This window comes from Canis lupus, chromosome 21, assembly GCF_011100685.1.
Source record: "Canis lupus familiaris isolate Mischka breed German Shepherd chromosome 21, alternate assembly UU_Cfam_GSD_1.0, whole genome shotgun sequence".
In the NCBI taxonomy this organism is placed as follows: Eukaryota; Metazoa; Chordata; class Mammalia; order Carnivora; family Canidae; genus Canis; species Canis lupus.
Window position 1 is genome coordinate 23,405,793 of NC_049242.1, and position 12,473 is coordinate 23,418,265.

The 12,473-nt window shown below is 52.2% G+C and overlaps 1 protein-coding gene across 7 annotated transcripts in view; it reads left to right on the forward strand.

The window, feature by feature from the left end:
- Positions 1-12,112, forward strand: part of ARRB1 (arrestin beta 1) — a 77,324-nt gene extending 65,212 nt beyond the window's left edge. For 4 of the 7 annotated variants that reach the window (XM_038568610.1, XM_038568609.1, XM_038568613.1 and 1 more), the window contains 4 exons: positions 843-866; positions 3,619-3,689; positions 4,543-4,594; positions 5,932-12,112. In XM_038568610.1, the coding sequence (XP_038424538.1) occupies positions 843-866; positions 3,619-3,689; positions 4,543-4,594; positions 5,932-6,043 (259 nt within the window). In that variant the 3' untranslated portion in view covers positions 6,044-12,112. Of the gene's footprint in view, positions 1-842; positions 867-3,618; positions 3,690-4,542; positions 4,595-4,752; positions 5,285-5,931 lie in introns of those variants that run through there. The other 3 variants (XM_038568614.1, XM_038568615.1, XM_038568612.1) reach the window with 3 other exon arrangements.
- The last annotated feature ends 361 nt before the right edge of the window (positions 12,113-12,473 follow it).

Consider the following 12,473-nt stretch of genomic DNA (forward strand, 5'->3'; position numbering starts at 1 on the left):
GGATTGGGAGTGTTCTGACTCTCCCATTTTACAGATGGGGAAGTAGAGGCCCAAACTGTTTTCCAAACATTTCCTGAAATCTCCTCCCTTAACATCAGGTCGTAGGCTGGGTGCTGGAGTCACTGCAGTGAACCGGACTTATTCTTTGCCCTGGAGCACAGTCTCTGCTCCACCCCCGAAGGTGGAGGCTCTAATAGAACAACTTTTCCCCACAGGTCGGGCCTGTATGTTCTTATAAACCTAGAATGAGGATCTCTAATTTGTCACAGGGCTTTTTGTCTGATTCATAAATTGCTATGAAAAGGTTTGCAAGCTAATAATATTAGACATTAGAATAATGCCTTGTGTAGGTGGCAGTAGCTAATACCACATACTATAAGGATGTCTCAGAATTGCAAACCCCAAATCTCATGTCCTGTGAGTCTGCAGGGCCCCCAGTCTGCCTCAGGCTCTTCCTTGAGGAATCCTCGGTGAATTCCAAATTGATTTCTCGGGTCATCAGAGAGGACCCCTGCCCCCCCCCCCCACCTCCACTGGGGGCAGGAAGCACAGGGGTTGGTTTTCATGTTTCCTTTGCAGAGGAGGATCCTGGGGTCTCAGCACGGCCTCCTGTGAGGGGTTTTGGCTGAACAGGGCCTGCATTTCAGTCCCTCAGGCAAGACTAATGCCATTTCTGTATATCTCTGAATGAGAGGTCACAGCCATGCAGTGGTGGGTGGGAGTGCATCTCAGGGTGTCCCCTACCTGTGCAGGCAGCAAGGTGGTGAATGAACCTGCTTTCTGTTTTCTTCCTTTCTGAACTCTCTCCTGACCACCTCTCCCGCCTCCTCTGACCCACCCAGCCTGTTGGGAGACCTTGCATCCAGGTAAAGTCCCTGCCTTCAACCTGATTCATCCACCTTCCCGGAGGGTCCAGAGACCACTGGGCTCACTGACTGTCCAGAACTGTAGGGCACTGGGTTGGAAAGAATCTTAGCAGTCACTTTTTTTTTTTTAAGATTTGATTTATTTATTTATTTATTTATTTATTTATTTATTTATTTATTTATTTTATTTATTATTATTTTTTAATTTATTTGTGAGACATACACAGAGAGAGGCAGAGACACAGGCAGAGGGAGAAGCAGGTTCTCTGCAGGGAGCACAACACAGGACTCGATCCCTGGACCCTGGGATCATGCCCTGAGCCTAAGGCAGACTCTCAACCACTGAGCCACCCAGGCGTCCCAGCAGTCACTTTTGATTGCCAGGCTCAGGCATGTGCTGGGACTAGTATCCTCTCCAAAATCATGAGGGAGGTGCAGTTTCTCCTTTATTATTTTTTTTTTAAGATTTTACATATTTATTCATGAGAGACACAGAGAGAGGCAGAGGGAGAAGCAGTCTCCCCGCGAGGAGCCTGATGGGGGACTCGATCTCAGGACCCTGGGAGGACAACCTGACCAAAGTCAGACACTCAACCACTGAGCCACCCAGGTGTCCCCAGTGTTTCCTTTAAAAAACCTTGCCCTGTTTTTTTCATCCCACGCAAGTGACAGGAACCTTTGCCAACAGCAAAGTCAGCTTCATTGAGCGTGGGGGGGAGGGGGATAGTCCCCCCCCCCTCAAAGTCTAATGTTTTGGAGAAATGCTGGCTTCATGGCTTCCAAACTTGTACACTAATGAAAATTAACTGCTGGCCATGTGTTGCTAAGGAGAGGTCCTGTGGAGATGTGCTCCCGTAGACAAGACTCCTTGTAGCCAGCTAGATCCAGGCACATTCCAAAAAAGGCTTGTGCCGCACATGCAGTGGTGTTTTGCCTCCTCCTGTCACAAGATGGCAGTATTGTTCATCCCCAAAAATCAGTCTATTTGGAGAGGTGAAATTAATTCAATTTAGTTCAGTTCAGTATAATCCAATAAAGATTTCCTGAACCCAGATTTGTGCCTAGCCTTGTGCTACATGCTGAGGTTCCAGGGAGGACTCAGGCCTACCCCCTGCCCTTCATCACTCATGGCCCGTTGGAAGGTTAATGTCCAGATCTTCCGTCCATATTCCGTATGGCTTTCATGAAGGCTGGCATGCTCACTCTTCCATTCTGTTAGCTCACCTTTCCAAGTGAACCTGAAAAAGCAATCCCCTTAGGAAGCAAAAAGAAAAAAAAGCCAGATCATTTCAGTAGCCTATGGATCTTCCTTGTCCCTATTGAGGGGAAGTAATGATTGATTCTGGCAGGTGCAAATTTCACAGTTCAATCAAACCTTTTATCTACCTCATCTCCAAGAAGTTCTAGTGGTTCTAAGAAGGTAAGCGTTGTTTTCTCCTGTTTTCCAGATGAGCTCAGTAGGAGACTTGAAGATGTCAAAGTACCCCCCACCCCCAACCCAACAGTGCTGGGCCTGAGAATGGACCTTTCTGGTCGCACAGCTTCTGCCCCTGCCTGCTCTGTTCCCTTCTCCCTTCCTCCCTGCCAGCGGGGCCCTGGGCAGCAATGCCAGTAAAATGAGGCTGTGCCGGAAGGTGCTTGCAGTCGGCAGGGCCTCCTAGGTGACAACACCCCAAGCTGAGAGGAGGAGCTTGCATAGCTGCTTCTGGAGGAGTAGAGAGCAGAGGATGGGTAGGAATCACCTCCTCAATTCAGAGCTGTTATCACTCCGTGGCTGAGGATGTGACTTATGGAGTCAGAATCCTATCTCTCACTTCCAAAAAAAAGGGAAAGAAAAGAATCCCATCTTTCAGTTTCCATTAATAGTTATGTGGCCTTGAAAAAAAAGTTCTGTGACCTTATGTAATATATTTCTCCTCCTGTGCCTCAGTTTCCTTATCTGTACATTTGGTATAATGGGATTGTTGTGGAGATTAAATGAGCTACTCTGTAATAATCCTTAGCACAGAGTCTGCACCATGTGTCTGCTCCTGTTATTATTTTGCTCCTCAGGGCCAAGGGGAGGGAAGTCCCGGTCAGAAGCACCTGGTGGCGTCAGCACCTCTCCTATTCCCCATCACCCGACCCTCCATCCCTACAGGGCTTCAAGGAAGGCTTAATGCACAGTGTAGAGAGCCCTGGGGCCCAGGCCCATATAACTTGAACTTAATTAAACTAACCTCAGCAGTGCATCATCCAGGTGGCAGGGGGCTAAGGCCCCTGGAGCACTTTAGAAGAGCCTCAAGGAGATGTTAGAAGGTGGGACTGAGGAGGGGGGAGGAGGGAGGGACGTGTTCCAGACAGGAGGTTGGGAAGGGCAGTGTTAGGGAGGGCTGGACTGGCTGTGACAATTTGAGGCTTGCAGAGTCCCAGGGCACCTCTGGAGCCACTGAGGGACCAAAGGACACACTGCCCTAGGCAATCCTTTTCCCACCCCTAGGCCTCCTCTCCACTCATGAGAATCCAGGGATCCTAATCAGGAAAAGGGAGATTTCCATTTCTTTTTGGAGCCAGCAGGAAAGGTCTTCTAATTCACGCCTAGAGAGAGTAAGGTTCCGACAGTGGCAGAACTGGAGCCTCAGTCCAGATTTCCTGCCTCCACTGAGAGCTCGCTCCTCTGACCATAAAACCCCAGTCCTCAAACTGATGGGGCATTGCGTTTTCTAGCCTGAGACTGAGCTAGAGGCTTAACGGGTCTGGGTCTTTGTTTCAGTGACGTGGCTGTGGAACTGCCCTTCACCCTAATGCACCCCAAGCCCAAAGAGGAACCTCCACATCGTGAAGGTAGGCAGGATCTGTGGGTCACTGAAGTGGGAGTTTCCGAATTGCCCACCCCATTCTCCACCAGCTGCTGTCTCTCCCCATCACCCCATCTCACTCTGGGTTAGCCATCAGCCCAGGGTCACCCTTTTTCCTCAGCTCCCCAGGATCTTTTGTGAAGCCCACACTCTTCTGTTTGCATCTGACTCCCCCCAAAGATAGAGAGGTCTGACTCCTTCCTCCTTGGGGATGGAAGTTGGGAGTGGAGGGGGCTCACTGGCCATACTTGGAGCTCTTGTCTTGCATCCAGGCATAGGGAAAGGAGCTGCACAGATAAGATGGCCCCTGGACACACCTTAATGATTCTTTCAAGTGATACCAGATTGGCCACATTTCCTTATGTCTAAGACTGTTTGAGTTGAAAGAGACAACTCTATAGTATGTACTACAAAGAAGGAAAAGTGTTCTCACAATTAAACAATGGAATGCCATTGATTCTAAAACATACCCAAAGTTCGGAGAGGTGAAATGTGAAGAAAAAAACAAAACAAAACAGTTGTCTTAACACTAAATGAAAGTCATGTATTTAAGAAAAGAATCTAAGTCATGCAGGAGACATGCCAAAGGAGCAGGGTCCAGAGGTTTTTCTGTTCTTCTGGAGCTGCTAGGGCCCCCCACCCCCACCCCGGGGCGGGGGCGGGGGTTCCTTGGACCTTCCCTGGACGGGATGGTTTGAGGGTGTTTTCGAGACCAGGGACCAACCCTTCTTCCCCACTTAGGGCCCCCCATCTTAGCCTGGTTACCCTAGGGTGGGGGCCAGTGCCCACCTGCCCCCATGCCCCACTAACACGTGGCCGTCTGCCCACCCTGTGTTTAGTTCCAGAGAACGAGGCTCCAGTAGATACCAATCTCATAGAACTTGACACAAAGTAAGCCAAACCCTGCCTGCAGAGGTCTGGGGCTTGGGGGTGGGGTGCCTGGGGCGGTGGGCGGGGCGACGGGGTCATTTGCATATATACTTATTAACCCCTGAGGAACAGCTGGTCTAACCCGGTCTGCTGAGAGCTGCCTCTGCTCGCCTCTTCAGCAACCTGCTTGCCTGCATGTGATTTGAAGGACCCTCCGTGCCTGTTCCTCTTCCTCCTGCCTTGGCGGGGTCTGTCTTCCTCCCTCGTCCTTGCACGTCCGTCCGTCAGTCCGTTCGTCCATCCACAGCGCCTGCTCGGCTCTCACAGGGCTGGTTTGGTTCGGGCCCTGGGCTGGGCTCTCCTGCGCTGCCCGCGCCCAGCCAGTGGAATCAGGCTGTGGGGGTGGGGATGGTTCTGGGGGCTCTTGCTGCTTCTGACTCCTGAGGACTGATCCGGATTTCCCTGCCGTCAAAGGCCATTGCCTCACCGGACAGTTGCCAGAGGCTGGAGGACCTAGGCCGACATCATGAACCACCTCCAGAACCAAGCAGCTTTCTCTCTGCAGCTCCAAATCCACCCTTTCCTTGTCCCCCAGGAGAAATTTGGGATATGGGGATCTCAAGTCATGCCGTGAGGACCCCTCATGTGGCTGGCTGAATTCTGTGGGGCTGGGGCTTGGGTGGGCCTAAGCATACATGTTATGTGATAGAACAGAACTCACTGTTCTTAGAAGCAGTCCTGAGTCCTGAAACCCCATTCAGGCACCCCCTTTCCTCACCCACCCTTCCTCTGCCTCACTATTTAGATTTGCTACCCCCAGGCCCCCTCCTATCCAACATCCTTCAGGATAGAGTATGAGCTGACCGCTCCCTGGAGAAAGGACATTTCATGGTTTTCTCTCCCACTAAGATGAGCCCAAGCCTTCCTGTGCTCCCTGAGGGTAGTTCTTTGGGTGGGTGGTAGGGTTTCTTGGGCCTCTTCTACAGGATTCAGAATAGGCTATGAAACTATTGGTGGCCTGGCCTCTTACAGCAGGCACAAATTCTTCCTCTGTTCCCAGCCTGGCCACACTGGCCTCCAGCCCCATTTGATATCTCCTCCACCCCCAAATCCTTAAGAACTGGGTCACTTGCCAGCCCTTAGGCATGAAAGTCAAACTCATGCATCCCTCTGGTATTTCCACAACTAGCTGGAGTCCAGACGCAACCGGTCCGTTGGTCACTGATGTGCCAGCCTGGCAGGCCTTTCTGCCCAAGGTCAACCCCAGGGGCCAGCCTCTAAGTCCTATCTGACCTTCTGGAGAGGCCTACTCTCCCTGCCTTGCAAACACACCCCATTTTCCTTGTCTTTCCCACCAGCGATGACGACATTGTGTTTGAGGACTTTGCCCGCCAGAGGCTGAAAGGCGTGAAGGACGACAAGGAGGAAGAGGAGGATGGTACTGGCTCACCACAGCTCAACGACAGATAGACTGGGGCCTGCCCTCCCTCTGGGCAGCTCCACGGCCGCTCTCATGCACTAGGATGCTTACTCGTCTTCTTCCTGTCCTCGTTCCCTCTCCCCTTGTTCTTCTAGTTTCTACCAGGGGGCCCAATGGTCTCCCGGGTTACGGTGGTGAACCTCCGGCCTCAGGATTGGCCCATCACCGTGCTGTCAGGGCCACATGGGCCACCTTCAACCCTCTCACCCCTCTCATGGGTCACCCCTCCAGGCCTCCCCCCTTTTCCTGCTGACTCCAGAAAGGCCATCCTGGCTTTGGCCTTGGGATTTGACTTGGGATGGGGAGCAGAATGGGGAGGGTGGGGCAGAGATCTCAAGACATGTGAGGAGATGGCCACGGTCCCAGGTGGCTGGCGCATCTCTGGCAGCTAAAAGATGACCGTGCCAAGGGCTACCCTCTTCTGGCTAGGAGGGGCACACCTGTGGATAGGGTCTCAATACCTTTTTGGCATTTGGATCTACCAAACGCCTCTCCCCTTCCACCCCTCTGTCCCCATCCTGTGTCCCTCTGTGTCTGCCAGTGACATTGGTGAAGGTTCACGGACCTCAGGAGTAGAGAAAAGCTACTGGACTGCCATTCTTACCAGCAGTTACCCAGTCTAAGGCAAGCTGTGTGAACTAGCCCGTCTAATTCAGTACTATCAGGATGGAACGTCCTAGCTACCTTGTAGCTTCTGTGTGTGTCCTATCTGTACACATGCATAGAGAGACAAGGGAGGGGTCTTCACAAAGCACTACCTGGTGGCATAGTGAGTCCACACTCCTGAGGAGGTTTCCGGAAAGGTGGCTCTGAAAGCTGGGGTTAGGGGCAAGAAGGTGAGGATCTGCTCTTCTCTCCTTTGCAGATGTAAGAGCAAACAGTGATCCCATGGGAAGTAAGGCTGGAGGTCCAGATGGGGCTGGGGACACCCATATCCTACTACCTCCCCTTGCAGTTTTCCACAGCTGGGCTGGGCTGGCCCTGCAGGCTGGGAGAGAGTGCTCGAGGCCACCATGCCCACAGTCAGGGCCTCCTCCCCCAGGAGGCAGCATGGTCCATTGATATCCCTCACCTAAAAGGAAGGGGGCTGCTGGGTATCCAGGAACCCTTCATTTCCTTGGGGAGTTGATTCCCCCACACACCGTCCATCCCCCCGCCACCCACCACCAGTAGCTCCCAGTGCCATGGATACCCAGTACCCATTAACTGGTGTTGCTTGATTGGGACCTGGGGCATTTTTAGGCAATAAGGCAGGCAGATGATGAGGTAGAAATTGATAAAAGGTATTTGTTCTTGTTTGGCCTTTGACACCCACTTACTGTGTGACCTTGGACAAGTTCCTTTCTCCTTCTGGGCCTCAGTTCTTCACCTAGAAGACCAAAGGGTTTGACCAGATGATCACAAAGGGACCTCCCAGCTCTGGCCTCCAAGAATATGTAAACCTCAAAGTTTCTGGTATGACTGGTAGAGCCAGATACAGACCATTGACAATGGTCTGTCTGCTTCCAGGGGTGATTTATTGGGCCCCAGAGGTAGCAGGGCCATGGGGAGCTCCTAGCCCACCCCTTCCCAGGCCCTTCTTGGGCCCCTGGAAGGTCCTCTGATGTCAAGCTGTGGCCATAGCTAGCATGAGCTATTTGGCCCTAGGGCCTGAATATTCTAGAAGACCAAGCTTGCATTTGCTTTGACAGGGCCCTTGGGTACCTCACAGCTCCCTGTGGATGCAGACTCCCTGAGGTTTACCTTATACCCAAGTGAATATATTGCTTAGCAGGGTGGGGGTGGGGGTCTTTCCTCCATCTCTGCTCCCATTTATCTCTGTCCCATACTTGCCTGATAAAGAAGACAACAAAATTTTATTATGCAAGTTGGGACTCAGCCCTCTTCAGTCCAGCCCCTCCCGGGGTGGGCAGTGTCACCATTATCCATGGTGAGAATACCCAGTTCACAAGCCTGGCACTGCACCCCAGCCCTTCCCCTCCTGAATCTCATGAAAACTCGATTCTAGGGAGCCCTACCCCATGTCAGGCCCAAGGCAGCTTGGGGCAGCCATATATTATCCTGGCCAGCTCTGGGTGCCCCAGGCATCCAGCCCCTACCAGAGCTTGCTTGCAGTTACACCTCATCGGATGGCTGAAGAGTTGACAAAGGGCTGGAACAGCACATGCCGAGCACTGCTCTCCAGTGGCTTCCTCTGGAACCTTTGAGGCTGGGATGAGACCCTTTAGGATTTGAGGTGATCACTCCCTTCCATCCCTTCCTTCATGCCTCACCCATGCACGTGATAGATTTGTCAGCCTGTTTTCTTAAGCTTCTTCACCTCAATATCACACTCACCCTTCTGGGTTTGTCCCAGTGTTTGGCTGAAATTTCTCCACCTGCAGGAAGTATTAGAGCCCCACCTAGACTTTTACCTTTGGGGCCCAGGGCTGCAGAAGGGCAGCCCTTGACCTCAGGAAGCTCATGGTCAGGTGAAAGTTATAGGGGGAAGTCATGGGGGCCACTGCATTCAGGGCTCCTTGGCTGCTGCTAGTCCATATAGTGCCTTGATGTGAGTTAGAAGCAGTGCACCTTCCAGGTGGACCGGCCCATGTTGGAATGCACAGCTTTGTGAATGGTGCACGGGCTGGAGTTTAGCCCCACTTACCCTAGCCAGTGCAACACAAGCTGGAGTGTTTCCTTGGGCCTCTTCCTGGGAGAAGGACCCAGAGCATCTTTCAGAGCTTTTGATTGGTTCCAGACCCCACTCTGCCTGCAGCCCACAACTATGACCAAGTCCTTCTATGCAGGGTCCCTGGATAGAAGGACTGGAGTCAGCCTGTCTAGAGTCAGGTGAGACCTTGGAGTGAGATTGGGGGTGAAGGAGCCCCACTGGGCCCCAGGCACCAGCCCATAGTTTTGGCTCTGTGCTGACCACACTGGTACCTTCCAGTGGGCCATGTAGGTGGCATATAGAGAGCAGTCTGGGCAGGAAGGAAGAGCATGGTCCAGGGTGAAAACCTACAGGCAGAGGCCGGCTGGACTTTCTCAGCATTTCACCCATGAGAAGGGTTAGGCCCCATGAAGAGAAGAACTGAATTATTCAGTTGGACTCCATGGGCTGTCTCAGCCTCAAAGCACAGAGGGTGAGAGTGGGCACACTGGGGGCTGGTTTTAGCTCGGCTCATTGCTGAAAAGCTGGTTCCCACGTGGTGCCGTGAAAAGCATGCTGGCCTGGAAGTCCACACTGCCTCCGGTCTAGTTGTCACCAACCAGCTGAGTAGCCTTGAGCAAGTCACTCAACCTCTTGGGCTCAATTTCCCTAACTATAAAATGGGACAGTAATCCCTTCTCCACCTGACTCAAGGCGCTTGAAGCCCAGATGAGATGAAAGTCAGCTCTGTAAGCTGCAGATGGCTGCACAGACTGTGGTCCTACCACTGCAGGGCAGTAGCCCAGGGTCACACAGGAAGATCACTGCGGGCTGAGTCCTCCTCCCACCAGTCTTCATCTCTTGCCCCCTTCTCTCTTAGGCAGATGTCAACCAGAAGGAGATGCAGTCAGTTTGGGTTTGGTGACACAGCTGAGAGAAAAATGCAGACACTATTCAGGAATGCCTTACCCACAGAGAGTGGTCCCAGCAATCATGACAGAGAGACAAGCCATGGAGATTGCCAGGGATTGGGCTGGTGGGCATCCTGGACCCTCCCAGTCCTGGTGCCACTCCCATCTCCCAGTTTTTTGATCCCACAGAGGCCAGGAAGCCTTGGCTCTGATCCCAGATTAGGGAGAGCCACTAGCCTCCAGGCCCAGGGAGGGCCAAACCACTATTCCATCAAAGAACCCCAAGGGTGAGGTGGAATAGAAATTGCCCTTTATAGTGGAAGGCCTCCTCCATCACAGCTACCAATACACCTTGATGACACTTGGGAGGCATTTGGGCCCAGGGAAAACCCAGGCCCCTTACCCTGCTGACCCGTTCCCCAGTGGTTCCAGTGTCCCACAAAGACAGCTTCTCCTACCAGTGACTGGGGACGGGACATTCTTCACCCATCCCAGAGGAAGGCATTGGCCCCAATCTTGAACTATTATAGGGTCTTACAGGCATAGGCCTATATCTCTTCTGTTTTTCTTTTTAAAGTCGACAAGGACCAAAACACACTCTATCTTGACCTACATGCATAAGCCTGCATCGAGCAGTTTGATGGCATCTTGCCATCTTTGTCCAGGCAGGTCTACTGCTTCTGTCCTCCCTCCAGGACTGAGATGGCCTACCTGTGGGGCAGGATCCCCACCTCTTCCACTCCCCTGCAGAGTTCCTGCACTGTGGCTTCAAAGAGAGGCCCATCGAAGGAGGGGCACCTCTGTCCCCCAGCAATCTCCTCCAACTCTTCACTCTGAAAGGGGAGTCAAAGCACAGGTCCTCAGGACCCATGACCTACAGACACTCTGATATAGTGGTTTTCAAACCAGGTGCTGTGGAACTCCTGGGTTTCACAGAGCTTCACCAGGGGCTGCTAAAGTGGGAAGATGGGGGTGGAGGCAAAGGCGAGGTCTCCAGCTCTCCCCCAACCCCACTTCCACCAGGACAACTCTGCTTTCATCTGTCTTGCCTATTGAGGTTACACCTTCAAACTTTGGAAGAAAAGCTTCATCAAACCACCATTCTGAGGTTTGATCTTCAACCAGCAAGCACAGGTTCTCTTCTTGCTTTTCATGTTGGAATGGCTCTAGCATTCCAATACAAAGTGTCTTTGTATTGGAACTTGGGTTGCAACCCAGGCCCAAGCACTTGCTTACACACACACACACACACACACACACACACACACAAACACGATGGTTTTGCGACATACCCACCCTGAAGCTCTGGCCTGGGTTTTGATTTGGGCAAGGGCCTGGTGCTCAGTGAGGATGGGTCTTGCCTTGATATCAGCCCATGCAGTGTAGGGGACTGTGGAACAAGGAAATAGGCCCAGCCCCTACCCCACAGCTTGTGTCTGCACCCCACTCCCCTGGCCCAGGCCTAAGGGACACATGGGAGAAGGAGAAACTAGACTCAGGTTCTTCTTTACGTGTAGCCAGATGGATGGACGTCTGGGTTTTTCCAAAAGAAATGTTGAGGGAGGACTTTATGCCAGAGGTCCCTCCATAAGGACATAGTCCCTCTAGAGACTTTTAAGTGGAAAGTTTCCTTTGAGCAATTCTAATAGGATTCTATTCCCACATCAGTGGACAAGCAAGTTTGGGGGCAACAGAAAGGTGCCTGAAGAGATGCTACGGTCTCCCACTCACAGTCTCCCGCATTCTCTGCCAACTTGCCCCTCTGCACGAGTTCCCCACAAGAGCTGACCAAGGGGTGGCACATTGGGGAGACCTGGACTAGCCTTTGACAGGGGATCCTGCTTGGCCTCCTCCCACTGAGGGCATTCTAGGTGGAAATACGAGGCTCAGGGCACAGCAGACTATGTGGCATGGGAGAAAGAGTCCTAAGTGCAGTCTGAGTATGCCCCTGGGAACCTCCACTGAACTCAATTTCCCCATGTGTAAGATGGGGCTTGTGCCAGGCCCTGCTCACCTCACAGGTTACTGCAAGGGGAGGTCATGGGAAGTATGATAGGTGGTATCATACATGAATGATGAATGAAGTGGGAGTCACACAAACTTGGGGTGTAGACATGGCCTGCACGGTAGATCAGCAAGTACTTGGGAGAATGAGTACGGGAGGTGCCATCTTCCTGGGGCATCTCTGCTCAGAGTTAAGGTCTAGCCACACAGATGCTATGGGAGACCGGTCTCTTGCTACCCAATGGGAGCCAGCATTCAGCTTGGCACAGTGACTATGGATCCTGGACGCAGGGAGTGACAGGTGTCTGGGACAGGTCTCCAGGTCCGTAGCCCTTCTGTTAAGTGATTATTTTGTGACACCCTCTTTCCTGGGCCACCTGCCAGGTTTATCTGTTGTACCTGTGGCATTCCTTATTATGTCAGATAAGTTATTACAGTTTATTCAACTCTAACAGGACAAATGAACAAGAGAACCATAAATAGGAGACCATTAAAGGTCTTTTGTGACAGATGCTGGATGTGCAATCATTTCTGTCTCATTAGCTCACGGCAAGACATAGATCAGCAAATCCTCTCCCTACTGCCTTGGAATGTTGGGCAGGACCTGTGGATGGGTCAGGTGTTTTCTTCCTTCTCCCTGGCCCCAACTCCGACCTGGTTCCTGCACCCCCTTCTGGAAACTGCCAAAGAGCTTTCTCTTCCTCCCTCTGCCATTTACCAGTCTTCTGGCCTTGGAGAAGTCGCCAGACCTCTCAGGCATCACTGGATCCCATGACCCCTGGTTTGCTCCTCAGGTAAAGCCATCCTATCTTCTCTTTGGCACCACCAACCACTTCAGCCAGAATCCTGCCCCAGTCCCAGCCCCTGGTCTTA